General features: G+C 47.3%; 1 protein-coding gene across 2 annotated transcripts in view; it reads right to left on the bottom strand.

Moving 5' to 3' along the window:
• Positions 1 to 21,138, bottom strand: part of JAKMIP1 (janus kinase and microtubule interacting protein 1) — a 76,073-nt gene extending 54,935 nt beyond the window's left edge. Inside the window, exons 1-4 of one of the 2 annotated variants that reach the window (XM_063107587.1) lie at positions 21,010 to 21,138; positions 16,718 to 17,212; positions 2,905 to 3,114; positions 1,779 to 1,898 (exon numbers count right to left, since the gene is read on the bottom strand). In XM_063107587.1, coding sequence (XP_062963657.1) covers positions 1,779 to 1,898; positions 2,905 to 3,114; positions 16,718 to 17,212; positions 21,010 to 21,138 — 954 coding nt within the window. The remainder of the gene's footprint in view (positions 1 to 1,778; positions 1,899 to 2,904; positions 3,115 to 16,717; positions 17,213 to 21,009) is intronic. The other variant, XM_063107588.1, reaches the window with a different exon arrangement.
• Between the last annotated feature and the right edge of the window lie 105 nt (positions 21,139 to 21,243).

Genomic DNA, 21,243 nt, shown 5'->3' with positions numbered 1-21,243 from the left:
AGCCACCATGCTACCGTAATGACCCCCAAGGCTGGCAGCCATTCAAACTTTTTGTAGTCTAGGCTGTCAGGTACCAAATCTCATGAACCTCCCTTCCCTGCAGTAGCTCATTTAGCCCTCATCACAACCCTAGGAGGGGGTGCCATCCCTACCCCCACTTCATAGACAAAGAACCCGAGCCCAAAGAGGTAAGCCAATGTGCTCAAGGTCACAAAGAAAGTGCTAGAACCAAGAAGCAGACACAAGGGACAGATTCTAGACCCCTGCTGTTTGTCACCAGGCTATAATAGTTAAGGTAAAATACTCTATGGTGGTATCCATTAAAATATAAAATGTCTTTTGACCCATACCTTATACTTCTAGAAATCCATCCCACAGAAACAAAGATTCAAGTTGGTAAAAACAGATATGAATCTTCTATGTGGCATTGTTTATAACAGCAAAGAAATGTGAAACAGCTCAAGTATCCACCATTAGGGGAACGGTCAACCAACCCACAGTATATCCACATGCTGGAGTATGACGCAGCCGTGAAAAAGACACAGACACATCTTCACACATAGATGGGAGTGCGGTAATTGATAAGAAGGGGGAAAAAAGCAAGTTACAGAACGGTTCATAAAGGAAAAATTCCATTTTGTAACCTCAAAACAAAAGAGTAACCTGGTGGACGCTGATATGTTCACTACAAACACGTGAGAACCACCCCAAACTAACAGTAGTTACCTCATGATTCTGTGATCCAAGTGCTGGCACATTTATCAATTTCTACTTCAAACCCTTCCGTGTAATCTGAGTTGTTTCAAGCAGCCTGTGCTTTCTCCTGAGCCACTCAGTAAACTACTACGCAGCTCATGAAGATGTAAGTGAGAAGGGGAGACATACTCTCAGACACACAGTCTGACAAAAGTCACATAAAGCATGCCTTCAAAAATACTGGAAGGAAATGAATTTATTTTGATCCTGTAAAAATGGTGAAGAGGTGATACTTAGTAACACTTTTCACCACCCATTTTTTTCAAATATTCCACACACACACTTCTCTTCATAATAAACATTACAATAAACATAGAAACTATGAGGCATTTGTCAAGAAGTTTATGTATTGACTACCACTAAATAAAAATTCGTTTAGCTGTTTAACCAGCAAATTTAAACATATTCATGAAATTGCTATTTTTACTGAAGATTTATTTTTTAGCCAGAAGTCCACATCCATTATTTTTAAAATTAGAAGTGTGTAAACTTTTATGCAAACGAAAGTAAATAGAGAAGGAAAAATTAAAAATGATCCATAATCAGACCACATGAAAGAACAACTTCCAGTATTCAGGATAATGACAATGTATTTTTGTTCTGTTAACTGCTTTTATCATTTAATTTACTGTGAAAAGATGTCCAGGTTAATAAAATATGATCTACATCGTCAGTCTTGATAACTGTATAAAACTCCCTGTATTAATATTCCATAATTACTCTGACCAACGCTTTGGTATTGAACAATTGGGTTTTTGATTTTTTTGGTTTTGTTTTTGGTTGCTATTATAAACAACACTGCGACGAACTACTCCAGCTGTTTGCTGCAGATAAATTCCTGCAGAAACAAAGGGCAGTAACAGGTGTCCTCAACGAGCATGTGTTCGATTTTTAATCAAAAAGAAATGAGAAAGGAAGACAAGAAGGCCTCTGCATTAACTTTCCGCTTAAGGCTTGCTGCGTGGCCCCAGGCCCTTCCGTGCATCCTACAAGGCACCATCTGTCTCTCGGGGGCTGATTACCAGTTCATTCCTCTCATCTGCCAACAGGGTATTTCTGTCTTCCAGCTTCCGTATCACGGAATTCAGTTCAGCAATTTTTAGTTGAAATCGCCTCACATCTCGCTCGTCCATATGTTGATCCTAAAAAAAGTCAAGACACAAATGCACTTTGAAGAAGCTTAAATGATGCAAGGCACGCCACAGAACCTTTTTGGAAAATTCACATGATGACCTAACAGGTGAGATCCTTATTAAGAGGACCGAACGCCACGCAGCAAGGTGGGTAGCACCCCAGGCTCTGCTGCACACTTGCAGGAAGGCTTCATCTCCAAGGTCACTGAGAGCTCAAACCTTCAGTGGCTTCCAAACCCCTGGCCCCGGGAACCTCATGATCAAGCCCCTACCCACCCCTGCAACTTTTCCAAAGGCCAATCACACGCCACTTACGGTTCCCAGGACATGCTAGCACATTCCTCAAGAGCAGACATGGCTCAATGCTGAAACGCCAACACTTAATACGAGAGCTCTTCAAAAAGTTCATGGAAAGATGTGTACTATCTTTTAATTCCATCTTCCACAACTTTCTGAAGTCCCCTCACACAGTGTCTAGGACATAATATTTATAACAGACACTCAAATACTGAATGAATGAATGAATACCGCTGTTCAGCCTCCTCTGTGCCTTTGTTAAGTACCCAGCCGTTGCCCCAAATGCCCTTGCACTTGCCTTGGCCGCTGGCTAAGCTCCCACTCATCTTGCAGGACTGACTTAAGTCATTTCCAGTCTTGAATGGGTCCCTCGCTGTGCTCTCACTGTACACTCTGCTCTAACATCTCCATTTCTTTCTTTTCAACTGAGACCTGAGGCCTCAGGAGGCAAAGGCCACTCGTTCCCCATCTCTATACACTCCGTGCCTGGCACTGGGCCTGGCACACAGCAAATGTTAGTAAATTGGGGGAGGGATACAGGAGGGAGGAAAGGACAGACAGATGGGGTGAAAGAGGGGATGGAAGGGGAGATTGAAAGGTGGGGGAAGACAAGAGAAAGACAGGTAAGCCGGCTGCAAGAATGACTGGTAGAAGGAAGAATGGGTGGGTGGGTGGTCAGTGTCAGGGCACGAGGCTTGCGTGATCTGCTGCCCCTCACCTGGACACCCATGAGCTCCGCCATGTCCCCTATACCAGGCGGGAGCTCTCTTTTTGGACTGCCGTGGTACCGTTCAGCCTCTTTGACCTGAACCAGCTGCTCGTCCAAAGCCTCTTTCTGCAAAAGCAGCTTCTGGGTCTGACCAGCCTGCACACCAAGTTCCTTCTCCAAGGCCAGAATCACACGGTCTTTCCCTTTGATCTCGTCCATCTGAAATAGAGAAAGAATAAGCACTCAGTCAAAGGGGCTTGTGACCAGCGAATCTCTCTTGCTTGGGGACTTGGGCCCAGGGAAAGGTCAAAGCAGATCCATGGCCCAGGGTCAAGTGAACTCGGCAAACTCTGGACACAGAGCAGCCCAGGCCCTGTTCCTCTTACTCCCCACCAAAGACAGAGGAGACAGAGCTTTGGATTCAAGTTTCTATATATTCAACCTGTCACTTACCACTGAAATGTATCCGTGCTCACATCGCTCTCACCTCATTGAAATATAATAAAATCCCGACTCTCCAGGCCCCTCGGCCAGCCGCCCTGTTCCTCCACAGCTTGGCTTCTTTGCAGAGTGGGCTGTCCTCCCTGTCTCCAAGTTCCTGTCTCCCACCCCCTCGTCCACCCTCCCCCGTTTGTCCACAGCCCCCACCCCACCCCAGAATCGCCCTTGCTGAGGTCACCAGTGCTCTCCTGGCCACCAGGCCACTGCACCGTCGTCCGTCCTCCCATCCTCGACTTCCCGCTGGCATGTGCCACTGTCATCCACTCCCTCGATGATGACATCTCAGTCTACAACTTCTTTACAGACCTGTCTTGCTCTGGTTGCCACTAACACTGCAGTCCTCAGGGTTTGGGCCTCTTCTCCCTCTGCATCCTTTCCCTCAGCAGCCACATCTCCCCCAACCACCCCCATGATTCTCTCCCCACATGCGGCTCACACTTAAACGCACATCCCCAGCCCTGACTTCTCCCTGAGCTCCAAAATCATAGGACTGACTGGCTGCCTGACATCCCCACATGGATTTCCAAGGGACCTCAGCCTCTCCACGTACAAACTTGAACTTAAACGCCAGCTCACCCCCAGCCCAGTCTTGTTCAGCCTTCCCGGAAGTAGAGTGACAGGCAAGGGACACAGCCTGAACCCAGTGGGCCAGGTGACAGTGGGGAATCCACACCGAAAGAAGTTTACAGGGGAAGCTTTGGCCCCAGCCCATTACTTCAACTTGCCAGCACCTTGATTTCAGACGTCTAAGATTCCAGGACTGTGAGGAAATACATTTCTGTTGTTTTAAGCTATCCTGTTGGTGATGCTTTGTTACAGCAGCCGCAGGAAACTAAGGCATTAAAGGGGAAAATTTTCCAAGCACTAATGAAATTTTCCAAGTTTCGTTAACTAGCAAAAATCACGGTAGCTGCAGCACAGAGATGACTCTGCCATCATGGGATTTAGGAGTAAGTTCTATTGAGACGAGGTACACAGCACAGCTCTGAAAGAACACCACTGCCTTAGTGAGCACGCAGCCGACACCAGGCCCTGGGGACAACGTCTCTGTGATGGGATATCTGCGGGTTATCCATCCAACACTACGAGGGTGCCAGTAGGCAGGGCAACATGTCAAGGACACTACCCAATGATCCAATATAAAAGTTGAAGCCATTTGACGTAAACCGGCTCAGCACAGTGGAAAGAGCAGTGTCTGGGTAAGAAGTTACAGGCTCTCCGTGCCTCTGGCTCGCTGTGTGTCAAATGAGAATGTAGGAACGTCCATCCAAAAGGGGAGCTGTGAGGACTGACCGGTGCAGCAGAGAGAGCAAGCTGACCGGGGTGTGGCTACTGAACCCAGACCTCCCGGGTTCCACCCCTGACACCACTGGCTCCAAAACCTTGGTCAAGTTTCTTCCCATGCCCCGGCTTTCTCATCTGTGAAAGGGGGATAATAACAGTACATAACTCAGGGGTGTTATGAGGATTAAACTTATTCACACATGCAAAGTGCCTGGCACACAGCAGGTGTCCAATAAACATCAGCCCTAATTATAATTATCGTGTGGAACATAGTAGGTCTCAATAAATAATGGTGCCTATTCTTCCTAGACTCTTGTCTCTTTCAGATATTAAAATATTGAGTAAATGAATGAATGAATGAACGAATTACTGGTTTGAATTGTGGTCCCCAAAAAGGGATGTCCACTTCCTAACCCCTGGCATCTGTGATATGACCTCATTTAGAAAAAAGTCTTTGCAGATGTATTTAAGTTGAGGATTTTGAGATGGGAGATCCTCCTAGATTAACCAGGTGGGCCCTAAATCCAATAACCAGTGTCCTGAGGAGAGGAGAAGACAGTCAGATGAAGAGGAGACACACGGCAGAGACTGGAGTGATGCCTCCCCAGGCCAAGGAACGCCTGGAGCCACCAGGAGCTGGAAGAGACGCAGAAGGATCCTCCTCTAGGGCCTTAGAGGAAGCGCGGCTGTGCCCACACCTCGATTCAGGACTTCCGGCCTCCAGAACTGTAGAGATAAATCTCTGTTGTTTTAAGCCACTAAATTTGTCGTCATTCTTAAGTCACAGGAAACCAGAACCAACGTTCTGCTCACTCAGCACACACACATAATGTGTTAAAGTCGGTTATAATCTGACACCTTACCCCTAAAGTACACACCCCAAATTCAGACACAGACTGCCACCGCACGGAACGGTGGTTACAAGCTCTGCTCTGGTGGCAGACAGAAGCGAGCTGTCTGCTCCCCACCCTACCTACTGTGTGGCCATGAGCAGGTGGAGCCACCTCCCTGATTCAGCTTCTATCTCTGTCAAGTGGAAACACTGACCAGACGTTAGAACCTACTATGCTGCATCGTTGGGAGCTTTAGGTCAACCATGACAGAAAGTAGCCCAGTGCCTGGCATATTAAAGCATGCCATCAGCATCCATTGCCACCAGTCACCCCATTAGCTCCTGGTTAACATAAGGCTGTCCTATTTCAAAAGCAGACGACCAGAAACTGATCAAATACAATTGAGGTTATAGGAGATGAGAAGTGGAACCCCCAAATTCCAGACTGGATGGTTTTCATGGCAAGAGCTGCAATTCTGACAAGCTCTTTGAGGCTCCTTTCTTTGGAAGACAAAAGGGCTCTCCACCCACCCCCCAGGACAATCTCCTGGGCCCCAGCATGGGCGCCTGCCGCAGGTGCTGCTGAAGTGGCCGCAGGATGTGCCGCTGCTCCCCCTGGCGGCGAGCCACCAGCATCCACCTGCTCTGGCCGAATCCCAAATCCTCAGAGTCTGAATGAGCAGGAACAACACTCTGCTGTCGGGAAGAATCCCTAAAAGTCCTGAAAACACTGTAGCCAGTGTAGATGCCAACGCAGAAAGTGAGAATTTATGTGGAAGGAGTTCATTAACTTAAACCACTCCTGTGAGTTTTCATTCATTCGACAAGTACCGAGCCAAGCACCATCAACGGGTGCTGGGAAACATCGGTGAGCAGAATAGACCAGCTTCCCTGCCCGCCTGGCTTCTGTTCTAGAGTGGGAGGTGGGCAATAAACATACTAAACAAGTGAACTCTGTAGTCGATTAGAGCACGATTAGTGCTTGGAGAAAAAAAAAACGAAAGCAAGGGGAATCGGTGGTGGCAGATGGGGCAGCTGCAAGTTAACAGCCCGTTCAGCCCAGGCAGGGTGGGGTTCGGTCTGTCCCCTCAGCATCCAGGCTGCTCAATTCTTGTTTTGCTCTAGAGCCCAGAAGTGGAGACCCCCCCCACTGCCTCACACTAGCTCCCCACCGAAAGTAGCACCATCTCAAGCAGGACATCTCCAGGACCCCAAATTCTCAACCTAGAAGAGCACCGATTCCTCATTATCCTAGTGAGAGCAGAGGGCTTACACCCAACCGCCATGGAAAAGGTTCCTAGAAAATATCTCAACCAGGGGAGATGGCACCCAGGAACAGAGGAATGATACAGAATACATTCTGGAGCCAACATTCTCCAGATTGTTCCCCAGCCAGAGTCCTGAGGTTCCAGAGGATAGGAGAATGGCCCAGCGCACACAGCAGGTGCTCCAACGACTTGTTCACCTTATGTCTGGCTCCCAGGCTGAGCTCTTAGCGATCCTGCCCCGTTGCCTCAGGACCCTGATGAAGTGGTGAATCACCGACATTGACCTTCCCAAGCTTCCCGAAGCACATCGCCTGAGAGTGCAGGCCATTCCTCAGTTTCCTCCCCATATCCACTTCCCCTCCTCCCACATTCCCAGTCTCGGCATGTGGGTTAGGAGTGAGGTGGGACTGAACCCTCTCCAAGTTCCCAGGGCAGTCCCTGATTGGCTCGCACCCCCCGCATGCCTTGGCCCCCGACAGTAATTGGTTCAGGGGTGGATACACGACCCAATCAGAGCCAACGGCCTGAAGAGGGCGTTCCTAGGACACTCCTGGTTTTCCTTAGGAGCTAAGAGAGAGACTCTGGACTGTGTGATAGGGACAGGGCTGTGGCACAGCAGAGGCATCTCATCAGGACAACAGGAAAGCCCATGGCCTGAGAATGACACAGCACAAGGCAGAGCAGAGCCTGAGAAACCCAAATCCCGGGTGACATCATCAGTGTCACACATCATCCTCACTGCCATGCGTCATGGCTAAAGAACAAACAGACTCGCATAGCTTAAGCTGGTTTGAGGTGGACGTTCTGTCACTTGCAACCAAAGAATCCTAACTGACACCAGGTTTGAGAAAGAACAGGAGCTTGAGAATGGCTGTCACCGTCTCTTACGTGCCCATGTGAGCTAGTCCTACGCTGTACTTCAGAGACACTCAGTCTTCAGAAGACCCTCAAAGGAGAGATGACTTACCCCATTTTACACACAAACTTCATGCCCAGAGGGGTGAATGTGCCACACTCTATTAGCAGCAAAAATGTGACTCAAACTCAGCTGTCCTCCCCAAGCTCTCACTATCCCGTGTCCCACAGGAACAGGATCTGACCACTTCTCAGAGATCGGGTCCACCAGGACATTCATCCAAGTGAAAACCGTCGTTTAGCCAGCTACCAACAAGCCCACCGATCTGTGAATAACATTGTGAGCTCCACCTCACCACGAGGTTGGGGGAATCGAAGTCTGACACAGAGGCCACTACCCCACCATCCATTCCCACGCTCCTCCCTGGTACCTGCAGTGCAGTGAATAGTGTCCCCAAAGTGTCATGTCTACCTGGAAAGTCAGAATGTGACCTTATTTGGAAATAGGGTCTCCAGAGATGTACAGAAGATATAAATTAAGATGAGGTCATACTAGATTAGGGAGGGCCCTAAATCCACTGACTGGTGTCCTTGTAAAAAGAGGACAAGACGCAGACACGGGGGGAGAAGGCCCCGTGCAGACGGAGACTGGAGCGATGCAACTGCAAGCCCAGGATGGCCGGGCCACCACCAGAAGCTGGAAGAGGCAGGAAGGACCCTCACCTAGCGGCTTCAGAGGGAGCGTGGCGCTGCCACACCTCGATTTCCAACTTCTAGCCTCCAGAACTGTGAGAATACTTTCTGTTTCTGTAAGCCACCCAGTTTGTGGTAATTTGTTAGGGCTGCCACAGGAAACTAACAGAGCAGCACACCGGGGTTAGTAGGAGTCGCAGGTCACTCAGTAGGACTGCATTTCCCAGCCCCCTTGCAGCAGGTGCAGCTGAGTTCTGGCCAAAGAGGTGGACGTGGAAGCATGTGGGACTCCCAAAAAGAAAAGTGCTCTCAGTGAGCACGCCACACCCTTCTTCACCTGTCCTCCCACTGCCAACCTGGGACAAAGATGTGACAGCTGGGGCTGAGGGGCCATGAGGATCAGGGCCACATTCCAGCGCCCTTTCTGAGGGGAAAGCTGGAAGACACCTGTGTCCCTCGCAACTCTGTGGAGCCCCAGAAGGCCCTTGACTGCCAACCTCCAGACTCCAAATGACAGAGAAACAAACCTCCAACCTCCAGGCCCCTGCATATTTGGGGCCTTCCATTACATGCAGCCAGATCTAATCCTATCTGATCTAAGGGCAGAACCCAGAAAGCAGAGCGTTACTGCTCCATGCTGACCAGAACTGCCTTTTCTTCTTTTTTTTCTTTTTTCTTGTCTAACAACAAGAAGCGATGCCCTTCCTCCTGACTCTTCTTCAGAGGCGTGCCAATGTGCATGCGGCGTCTGAAAGGCATCTTGAATCTCTAATCCAATCCAGCTGACAAGCACCCGAGACAGGCAGCCCACCTTCCGGCCATGTTGCCATGGGCAACGGACCTGCCTGAGGAGTGACTCTTCCCAAACGGGCAGTAACTGGAGAGACGGACATTTGTTCTTTCCCTGCTCCTAACTGGGCCAGTTCAAGTGAAAAATCCCGAATTAGGATATCTTTGATTGGCACTGAAATGCAAACAAAGCCTTTATGACACTGAATCCTGGGTACATTTTAAATTAAGCTCAAGCAGTGTCTTGTACAAATACATGGGTTTTTTCCCATTTTATTTCTCTTAAATATAAATTTTTCCTATAACAGAGGAATATATTTGCCATGTCTCCTATTGCAGAAACTATAAGCTCCTGCTGGATGCTTCAGCTCATTTAATTCTATGACTCTGAGATATATGTTTATCCCCATTTTATAGATGAGGCCCTAGAGGCTCAGAGACACTAAGCAACTTGCCCAAGGTCACACAGCAAACAAGTGGGGAGTCTAGAATCACACCCACAGCAGACTTTCCTCAAAAGCTTCTCTTCCTATTATGTGACAATACAGGTTGAGCATCTCACCCAAAATGCTTGGGACCAGAAGTGTTTCCGATTATTTTCAGATTTTGGGATATTCACAGAATGTTTACCAGTTGAGCAGCCCTAATCCAAAAATCCAAAATCTGAAATGCTTCAGTGAGCATTCCCTTTGAGTGCCAATTTGGTGCTCAAAAAGTTTGGGATTTTGGAACATTCCAGATTTTCAAATCAGGGATGCTCAACATATATATATATACACACCTCCACCCTCAGGGAACTCCATAAGGACAGGGGAACCTTTACAAATCACCTCCATTTTCAACACTAAATGCAACAAGAAATGTTCTTTTCCATCATCATTTGGCAAATGGTGACCGATCAAGTTTCCGTAGGAAAAGCTGGACCGACACTTGCTTTGGCAACTTGGAGGGAAGCGATCTGGTTGCCTTTGATCAAGATCACTCAAGTTTAGGATGTCAGGTTTTTGTTCTGTTCTGAATAATTCAGGGGTCATGAAAGCTCTCTCTGTGGAACCAGAGAAAATAATTAAGATGAAATGAGCTTTATGGCTCAGTGACACTGGCAGGACAGAAGAGCAGAGTCTGTCACTGAATCAGACATGCCCAGAGTCTGGTGGAGAGTTCGGGACTTTGGGATTGTCTATCAGGTGTGTGCTAGGTGCCCTGCACAGCACCTGGCACAGAGGCGGGCTCCACAAATGCCAGTTGGAGCAGGCGCCTGTCACTTGCCTGCCAGCTCCCCTTCGCCACCTCCTGCCAGCCTTTCTCACTCTGCTCAGCTCAGGCGAGCTGCCCCCCCACCCCCCACCGTGTTCCTTGCCCAGCTTTCTGCTAGGTTTTGAGTTAGACAAAGTTACGTTACCTGCAGCCACCTTGCCCTCAAGGTCTGGGAGAGGCACCAACTCCAAAGAAAGCATAGTTGAGAGACGAAGAAAGAAGACCCACTCCCCAGACTTCACCTGCGCCTCGAGACCCTGCAGTTCCTACAGCCAGATACCTATGGTTTTTCAGGTTACGTACTTGAGCCAATTAATTCCCATATTTGCTTAACCCATTTGCATTGCGTTTCTGCCCCTTACAACCCAAAGGGCTTAACTAGGACCGTCTGTCCACGCTTCTTAGGGGGAAGCAGCTCCGCGCCCCGCCTGGACTCCGCGAGGCTCTGGGGCTTCTTTTCCAGCCCTTCCTCCTCGGCGTCTCAGTTCAGGGGAGCTCATCTACCAAGGTCCTGGGTGTGCAGACTTTGTCGTCCGTCTCCCTTATCCATCTGGACTGCTGGGGGGCGGGGTGTGGATGACCACAACTGCTCTGCACATCCAAACACACTCTCAAACCAGCTGCTGCAGAGCCACGTCCAGGCACGAGAAGCTGGAAAGCCATTTTGGCTTTTATGGAAAACTGTACTTCCTAACCTAGCCTTTGTCATCATAAAGATGACAATTAGCATCTTCCTCTGTGGGCACTTCTGTCTTATTCCTCACTGGTTCAAAGTCAGCATGGAAGAGAACAGGGGAGCTATAAACTGGGCCCCTCAAAAATCCTAATAATGCCAGTAATTTATTTTTCTAGTAATTTTTTAATGTTTTAGTTGAGGTGTAGCATAAATACAGAAGAGTGCCCTCATCTTAACTACAGAGCACAATGAATGTTTACGTATGCAGCAGTCCTTGCTGTGCATGGTACCGCTGTCATGAAAAGCCATGCATATGAGAACGAGGTCCTCACACTGCTTGGTTCTGTAGTGACCGCGATTTGATTTGATCTGTCACCACGGAAACATGCAAAGCCATCAAAACATGGTTCTCATATGCCTGAGTTTCGTTTAGTGTGGTAACGTGCAAATCAGGGACTGCTGTGTACGTCAGACTCGCGCACCCACCGCGCAGGTCAAGGCTCCCCCCTCCTTCCTCATCAGCCCATCCCGGAGGCAGTCCATGCGCTTCCTTCTAGCACCACCATAAACTTTTATCCATGCTATTTACATTTCCTAGCGTTCTAATTTCTGTAACTTCAAACAGTTTGAAGTATGATTCATATCTCATAAAATTCACCCAACTGTAGTTAAGTTTGCTGAGTTAGTAACCATCATTACAATCTGTTTTAGATCATCTTCATCATCAGCATAAAATCCCTCATGCCCACTTACTGCTAATCCCTCTTTCCACCCCTAGCCCCAATCAGCCAGTCATCTACTTTCTGTCTCTACAGACTCAACTATTCTGGGCATTTCATATAAATGGAATCATACAATATGTTGTATTGTATGTCTAGCTTCAATTGTTTACCATAAAGCTTTTGAGGTTCATCCATGCTATAGTATTATCAATATTCCATTCCTTTTTATTGCTGAATTTTATCCAATTGATGAACATTCGGGTTGTTTCCACTTTATGGCTATTATGAATAATGCCACTACGAACCTTCACTTACAAGTATATAGACATGTGTTTTCATTTTTATTGCATAGATACCTAGGAGTGAAACATTCAGTAGATAAAGAGTCAGTAGGTAAATTTATGTTTAATTTTTTAAGAAACTGCGAAGCCACTTTCCAAAGTGGCTACACCGTTTTTACAATTGCACCAGCAATGTATAAGGGTCCCCGCTGCTCCGCATCTTAGCCAACGTTTGATGGTGTTTTTTTAATTACCTCCATTCCAGTGGATGTGAGGTGACATCTAGTTATAATGTTAATTCATGCTTCCAATGACCAGTGAGGTTGAGCGCCTTTTTGTACGTTTATTATTCATTTAAGTATCCTCTTTCGAAGTACCCTTTCAAATTTTTGCCCATTTTTTAACTGAGCTATTTTTCTTGTTGTTTTATAGTTGTTTCTATAACCTGGACAACAGTTCTTTGGGGTGTACGTACTGAAAATATCTTCTCCCAGTCTGCAGTTTGCCTTGTCTCTCTTTTTGTTGGTGCCATTTGACAAACAAAAGTTCTTTAGTGTCCAATATACAACCTTTTCTGAATAGTGTACTTATGTGAATAGTATTTGTGTCCTGCTGAAGAAACACTGACCTACCCCAAGATCATGAAAGCAGTCTTCTGTTTTCTCCTAGTAGTTTTACTGCTTTACATTTTACATTCAGGTCTGCGGCCCACTTCAAATTAATCTTTGTGAATGGTATCAAACAGGGATCAGTATTCCCGTTTGTTTCTTTTGCTTCTTTGACAGATAGACGACCTTTCCAACATTGTTCTGAAAGATCATCCTTTCCCTACTGAATTGCAGAGGTATCTTTTTCCTAAATCAAGTGACCACATATATATATGGTTCACTTCTGACTCTCCTGTTCCCTTGACCCATCTATCTATCTGTCTGTCAGTCTCACTGTCTTGACTACCATAGCTTTGTAGTGAGCTTTCTTAAAGAGTTTGCAGAAGACCTCCAACTTTTTTCTTCTTCAACATTGTGATTCCAGGTCCTTTAAATTCTTATATCAAATTTAAAATCTGCTTACCAATGTCTACAAAAAAAAGTCTGCTGGGATTCTGGTAGGGATTGCTATGAATCTACAGATTAATTACGGAAAAACTGATATCTATGTTAAGTCTCCTAATTAATGAAAATGGTATCTCTCTCCATTTATTTATGTCTCCTTACATTTTTCTCAGCAATGTGTTGTAGTTTTCAGGGTAGAGATCTTACACAACTTTCATTAGATTCATTCCTAGGTATTTGAATTTTTTGGTGCTCTACTGTAAATGATAATTTTTTTTAATTTAATTTTCCTACTCTTCATTGCTAATAGAGTTGACCCTCCATATCCATGGGCTCCATATCTGTAAATTCAACCAACTGCAAATTGAAAATATTCAAAAAAAATTGTGTCTGTACTGAACAAGTACAGACTTTTTTTTTGTCATTATTCCCTAAACAATACAACAACTATTTATATAGCATTTACATTGTATTAGCTGTTATAAGAAATACAGAGATGATTTAAAGTAAAGGAGGTACTTAGGTTATATGCAAATATGAAGGGTCTTCAAAATGTTTATGGCAGGATTCGTATTACCTTTTAATTTCATTTTTCCATAAACTTCTTGAAGTACCCTTGTACTATGACATTTTATATCACAGACTTGAGCTTTTGGTCCTGGAACCAATCCATCATGGATACTGAGGGACAACTGTACCTAGAAACTCAGTTTATTTTCATGTATTTACCTTCTATCTAGCTACCTTAATAAATACACTCATTAATTATAACAGTTTGTAGGATGTTGCCATAGTCTGAATGTCATTTCTACCATGTGTGGACACAGTATTCAAGGGACCATCTTGGAAGCAGAGACCGGGCCCTCACCAGACACCAAACCTGCTGGCAGTCTTCCTTGGAGTTTCTAGCCTCCAGAACTGTGAGAAATAAATTTCCATTATTTACAAATGACCCAGTCTGTGGTATTTTGTTATAGCAGCAGAAATGAACTAATACAGGTCTCTTGGATTTTCTATATCATAATCATAGCATCTGCAAATAATGAGTTTTCCCTTTTTCCAGTCCTTAAAACTTTTATTTCCTGTATTGTCTTTTGTATTTGATGTCCTAGCCAGTGTAATGTTGAACAGACAGGGTGACAGTGGACATCTCGTTTTGGCCTTGAACTTGTGGGAAATGTTCAATATTTCATCACTACATATGTTAGTAGTAGGTTTTTGATAGAGCCATTTATCAGATTAGGGAAATTTCCATTCTATTCTTGGTTTGCTGAGAGTTAATATATTGAAGTTAAATTTTATCAAACGTTTTTTTCTGCATCTACTAAGATGACCTATGGGGTTTTTCTCCTTTATAGTACTACTATGTTGAATTATATTCACTTATTTCAGAATATTAAAACAATCTTTGTATTTTAATATTTTAATCCTAGAAAAACCAACTTGGCCATGACTTATTAGCCTTTCTATATATTACTGAATTTCATTTGTTAATATCATATTAGTATTCCATGTTTGTAAGATAATCCAAAAATTTTCTTTTATTGTAATATCATTGATTTTGCAATCAGAGTTTTGCTAGTTTTATAAACGCCTTAGAATATGCTCCAGTTTATTTTCTGGAAAAGTTTGGCTGGAATTAGTTTTATTCCTTCTTTAAATACATGGAAGAATTTACCTGTGGTGCCATTTAGGTTTGGGCTTTTCTTTGTGGTAAAATTATTAATCAGAAATTTAATTTATTTCATAGCTTTAGGATTGCTCAGATTTTCTATTTCTCGTAAGTGTCAGTTTTGGTAAATTGTGCTTGTTCAAGGAATATGCCCATGTTAGCTAAGTTTCAAGTTGATTAGCACATGCTGTCCATAATACTTTTAATGTCTGTGGGAGCTGTGTTTATTTCTCTTTTTACTTTTTTATATTGGTGACTTATAGTCTTCTTCCCTTCATCAACATTGCTAGGGTGTTATCAAACTTATCAATTTTAATTAACCTTTGAATTTGTTGATTTTCTTCATTAATTTCATTTGTTATTCTTGCTCTTTATAATTTCCTTCACTCTACATCCTTAGAGTTTAATCTGCTGGTTTTTTTCTTTCTTCTGGAGATGGGAGCTTAGATGTTTGATTTTCAGCATCTCTCCTTTCGGTCTAAAAATGTTTTGCTCTAAGAACTGATTTAATTACAACCAGCAAACTTTGAAATGTGGTCTATTTTGATGAAAGTGTGTCATGAGCCCCTGACAAGAATAGCATTCAGCAGTTGCTGGGATATGGTATTTTGTCAGTTTAGTTGAAGGTGGCTAACTGTGTTGTTTAAATCTTGTATATCTTTATTTCTTGTTTGCATGTTCTATTGTTTGCCGATAGAAGTATGTTCATCTCCAACCATAACTGTGGATCTGTCTCTTTTTAGTTTTGATAATTTTTTCTTTTACACCTTTTGAAGTTTTGTTATACAGTACATTCCTATTGAATTGATCCCTTATTGTTAAGAACTATCCCTATTCGTCTTTAGGATTACTAGTTCCCTTAAAGTTTTTGATATTAATTCAGCCAGACCAGCCTCTTTTGGTTAGTATTTGGTTTTTTGTTTTGACCGGTAAGCGGATCTTAACCCTTGACTTGGTGTTGTCAGCACCACACTCTCCCGAGTGAGCCACAGGCCGGCCCTTGGTTAGTATTTGGATGGTGTACCTTTTCCCACCCTTTCATGCTCAATCTAACCCTGTCCTCATAATTAAGATGTATCTCTTGTAAACATCACTGCTGCTGTTGTTTCATCCAATCCGAGAATCTCAGTTACTTAGCTTTTTAGACTCCTGTACCACACACACTCAGAGTCTGACAAGTGTCTCGAGGGGCAGGCCCACTCCCTCTGGTGAGCTCTATCTCCTAAGTCCAGTAAGGCTATGGGATTTCACTCTGCCTTTCCATCTAAGCTCACCAGCCTCCCACATCACCCCAGAACCATGGAGCAATCTGGCCTCGAATATGGGAGCTCCACTCATTAATGCCAGCCCTGAGAGACAGCAAAAAGACCTACTCATCTAACACCCAGGGAAGTCTCCTTGCTTGGGGAAACCCAGTCCTCAGCCCACACCCAGAATCTGCAAATGCCCCCCAGGGAAGAAAGTGGCTGCTGGCTGTCAGCTCACCCAGCAAGGGCCCTTTCCTCTTCCCTTTGGAATTTAAGTCCATCTAGACCTCAGTTTCCTCAGCTCTCCAATATCTTTAAAAACATGGTTGTCTGCAATTTCTGTTTTTCCCCAGTTGTTGCAGCAGGATGTCTGGCCCAACCTACCACATCTTACCTGGAGGTGTCAATCTGTCCCTCTGGTAGTAAGTAAGTGAATAAATAAATGACCAGCCCTTGGGCACGCTGTCACAGTCCTTTCTTACCATGACCCTACCCACTAACCCATTAACCTCATTTTGCAGGGAAGGAAGCTGCTCTGAGCAGTTTGGTGATCTGCCCTAGGTCCCACACCAATTGCAATGAGTCCTGCAGCCCCCAACCAAGCCTCCTCACCCCACCTAGGATGACAGAGACTTTGCTGGAAGCCCAATGCCTGGGACAGCCTGGGACAGCGTGGCATAGCGCGGGGCGTACCAGCCTGCGGATGTCGCGCTCGCACTCGCGCTTGATGCGGTGCACCTCGTCCTGGTGGGCCTGGTAGGCGGCGCGCAGGTCGGCCGCCTTGGTCTTGTCGGCCTGCACGCAGTTGCTGAGCGCCTCCTCGGCCTGCCTGCGCGCCGCCTTCAGCTCCAGGATGTCCTGCTGCAGCCGCTGGCGCTCGCCATCGAAGGCCCTGCGCGCCTCGTCGCGCGCCTCGGCCAGCAGCGCCGTCTTGACCTTGTCGGCCGCGCCGTCGCGCAGCACGTTGAGGGTGGCCTGCAGCCGCTGCAGCTCGCCGTCCTTGATCTTGGCCGCGCGCGCCGCCTCCTGCTCGTGCTGCCGGATGAGCGCCTCGCGCAGCGCCTGCAGCTCCTTGGTCTTCTCCTCGTGCAGCTTGGCCTTGAGCTCCGAGATGTAGGCCGTGTGCCGCCGCTGCTCCTGCTCGCGCTCCAGCTTGGCCTCCTGCAGCCGCTCGCGCAGTTTGCCCACCTGCAGCCAGAGCGACGAAGAGAGTCGGTCAGGGGCAGGGGCAGGGGCAGGGGGGAAGCTGGCTGTGCCCCTCCCAGGTCCCCACTCCATCAGTCCCCCTTCCAGCCACCTCAACAGTCCTGACCCTCCTCCTCGGCTCCACCTAGAATCTTTCCTACTATTTTCTTGAGATTTTTCCCTGGAGGTGGAAAAATACCTGGAGATCCTGGAGGGGAAAGTCAAGCCTTTGACTTCCCTTCCAATTTAGAGATTTATGAGGAAGAACGATGTATCAGTCACAAACACACCTGGTGAAAATCATCTCTCACCAAGGCTGAAAACATTTTAAACTAGAAATACATGTCCAGTGTGCTCACACATGGGACTCTGGAGTCGAAGAAGACACACCAGGCAGAGGTGACGGAGGAGGGAGGGGACCCACCAGCTACCCAGCCTGAGCCCCGCTCTGATGCACCCCACAGTGACCTCTGGGAAGGAGATGGCTCTGTTTTGTCACAAGGCAGTCGAGGCTCAGGGATGCTTCTGGTGACCTGCCCGGGATGAGGGGCTGCCGAGGGGCAGAGCCAGGCTTCACTCCCAGGGCACCTGCCCCAGAGCCTGTGCACTCCTGATGCCAGGCTGCCAGCCCTGCCTGAGAATATTCATCTGCTCAGCAAACTATTTAACACATTATTTATAAAATGTGCCAAGGGAGTGTTTTTTTTAAATACTCTAAAATGCTTTATTCAACCTTTTCATTTCAAATAGCATGCAATGCACACATTCCTCAGGAACCCTTACAGTTCATTTGTTTCCTAAATAATACCAGTCTCCAGAGAACGGAAGCAAATGGTCTGATGGACAGGCTGCTTCCATGGAAAATGGCAGCATTTTCTGCCAGACCACAGTGCTTATAGATACTGGCATGTTGCAATTAATTTTAGGTAAGGAGTTTTCCAGTGTCACTGGGCATTAATAAATCCGGACTTATAAAAGCAGGGAAAAAGCAAATAAAAACCAACCCAGGCAAACACACAAGATCCACATCTCCTTCCACCAAACACTCACAATCCCAGAAAGAAAATGGGGCAGCCAGTCGATCTCTGGCCCACCTCACCCAAGGGCTGGAATCAGAGTCTCTTCCCAATGAGTTTAGTACCAACCAAGAAGCCAGAATTTTAAATATTTCACACGATTTTCCCCAATGTGAACAAAATGCTTCTGGCATTCTCTTTTCTATGAGACAACACCGTCCTAACCTCCCTGGTCAGTGTCAACAGTGATCTGTGGTCGGTCAGAAGAATGGGACTCACTCAGATACTGAATCTGTGATAAGCTGCGTTTCCCTGGGCAAATTACTTAACCTCTGTGATGGTTGATATTACGTGTCAGACTGGCTGGGCCATGGTACCCAGTCATTTGGTCAAACACCAGTCTGCATGTTGCTGTGAAGGTACTTTTTAGATGAGATCCACATTTACATCAGTAGCCTGAGTAAAGCAGATAACCTTCCATAACCTGGACGGGCCTCATCCAGTCAGCTAACGGCCTTACGAGACAAAGCTGAGGTCCCCTGATGAGGAACGACTTCTGCCTCCAGACTGCCGCAGACTGGAGAAGATCGACCCTGGCTGGAATTTCCAGCCCCCCTGCCTGCCCTGCTCATTTGCCAGCCTCCATGTTGCATAAGCCAATTCCTTAAAAAAGAAAAAAAAATGCCTCTCTCTCTTCGTTTGTATGTGTGTGTGTCTCCTCATGGCTCGGATTCCCTGAAGAACGTTGACTCTACAACCTCCCAGAGCTTTGGTTTCTTTTCCCTTGAAACAGGGACATCAACAGCTGCCTCTCAAAGGGCTGCTGGGAGGAGGAAGGTGAAGGGTCACTGAGTGGATGAGTGCGGGTTTGTTGTGCTGGTCCTGAGTGAGCACTTCAGGTATGAGCAAGCCCCAGTGTGAGACACACGTAGCAAAGGACCGAGGAGTGTGGATAGGGTGAGCAGAGGTGTTGCAGGGCAGCCTGGGAGGGGATGGACAGTGCCAGCTCAGATGTGTGATACGGGTGTGTAGGGAAGGGACATTGACAGAGAGGGACCAGAGGAGAGATCCCTGCTAGATCCCACCAGCTCTGCCCAAAGCTGCCCAGGACTAAGCCCAGGTGACACAACCCCCATGCAGCAAGTGAGGCTGGAGCGGCCCCTGGTGTGCACAGAGCACCCCCCACTGCGTTGCACTGAGCAGGTCTATAGAAGTTGCCTAGTGCTTTACCTCCCAGGAGCCTCGAAACTGCTCCCCAAGTCCAGAGACGCAGCAGGGGAGAGGGCCCGTGCCAGCTGCTCCTCAGCATTTGGACTTACAACATGGCAAGAGCAAGGTGACCGAGGGTCAGAGCACACCCTGGGTGAAGAATTCATGTGCACCAGCACCACCCCTACCCACACCTCCGGCTCAGAGAGGGAAGTCAGCCTTGGCCTGTCTCTTTCCATCCCACTCTTCATCACATCCATAAGCTCTACGTCCAGGCCTGACCACTTCTCCCCAGTCCCCATGACCACCAGGCCCAAGCTGCCTGCAGCAGCCCTCTACCAGGTCACAGTAGCCACCTCCAACAAACTGCCCCCTGCTGCTGTCCCTGCTCACGTGCCCATGCGCCCCTTTAGTCCTGTCCAGCAGCCAGCGCAGGCCTCTGAAAGGCTTAGGCCTCCATTGCTCAAAGCCCTCCAAACCCCATGGGGTGCAGGTCAACTAATGTGAAACCACTACACGTGTGTAATGTTGGACAACTGAGAAAGTGGATGGGGATGGAGGAGCCAGGTTTCCTACTGTTGGAGTAGGAGGCTCCAGACAAGCAAGAGGAGGCTGGAACAGAGGTTCAGAGACTTTAAGCCACTTGCCCAGGGCAGGAACTCAGCCTCTGCTCTCTGTGCAGCCATCCTATCCCACCCAGCACTCCAGCTGATGCCTGAGTCCCAGTTCTCAACAGGACGGGGACACCTGCTACAATTCCCTAAGCAGTCTCCTCCCATCGCTCCAGGTGCTACAGCAGGGCACTTTCAGGGCTTTGGGTCAGACCCTCAACTGATCAAGACACCCAGGAGCTTGCCCAAATCTCCACACCCTTTCTGTCCTCAGCAAGGATGGCAGCTCCTCTCTGGGCTCATGGAGCCCCTGGCTTACTGTGCCCTCAGGCCCAGCCAAGTCAGAACCATGCCAACTAAAGGACTGTGGCAGTGCCTGGGCACCAGATGCCAACTGGGCTTTGTACTGTATCCTCACATCAGATCCTTATGACCACCTTAAATCGGGCAGTTATTGTTAGGCCATGTGCCACATGAGAACACGGAGGGTCAGAGACTTTAAGTCACTTGCCCAAGATCATGAAGCCAGTTAAGGGCCAAGTAAGGCTTGAAGCCAGGTCCCCGTGATTAGAAAGGAAGCTCCTCCCACCGTGACCGGCTGCACATCATGGCTGTGCTTTAAGTGGACTCCCCAGTGGTTGGGCACCCACCCAACCAGGCACTGTCCTGCCTGGCTCCAAAGCTCACACCTGCTCTATAGAGCAAAACAGCTCACATTACAGAGCCAGTCTGACCACAACCCCTTCAGGTGCTACTATTACGACATCATCCCCATCTTGCAGGTAAGGAAATAAAAGTATGAGTCACTTGTCTAAGATCCCAAAGAGCACGTGGTGGGGCCAGAATTCGCACCCAGCAGTCCCTGTACCACGACTGATATTATACCCATTTTAACGAGGGGCAGGCTGAGGCTCAGAGAGATGAAGTACCCGGCCTGTGCAGCCCAGAGGCCATGCCCTCCCACCTTGCTCTTTTCCTGCTGGAACTCGATCTGGATGCTGGTCAGCTTGGCCCGCAGCTCCTCATTGGCCATCTGCACCACGTCTGTCTCCATCTCGGGCTTCTCGCCCTTGCTCCGGCCTTTCTTAGACATCCTTCCTCTCAGGTCCAGACGTTGAGATCCTGGGTTCACGCCCGCCAGCCAGCAGGCGCGGCCACCAGCTCCACCGTGCTAACCAGTCGGGCAGGGCTCGGCTCT

The sequence above is a fragment of the Cynocephalus volans genome, chromosome 9 (genome assembly GCF_027409185.1).
Source record: "Cynocephalus volans isolate mCynVol1 chromosome 9, mCynVol1.pri, whole genome shotgun sequence".
In the NCBI taxonomy this organism is placed as follows: domain Eukaryota; kingdom Metazoa; phylum Chordata; class Mammalia; order Dermoptera; family Cynocephalidae; genus Cynocephalus; species Cynocephalus volans.
The sequence above is the reverse complement of the archived record's forward strand: the minus strand, read 5'-3'. Positions and strand labels throughout refer to the sequence as shown.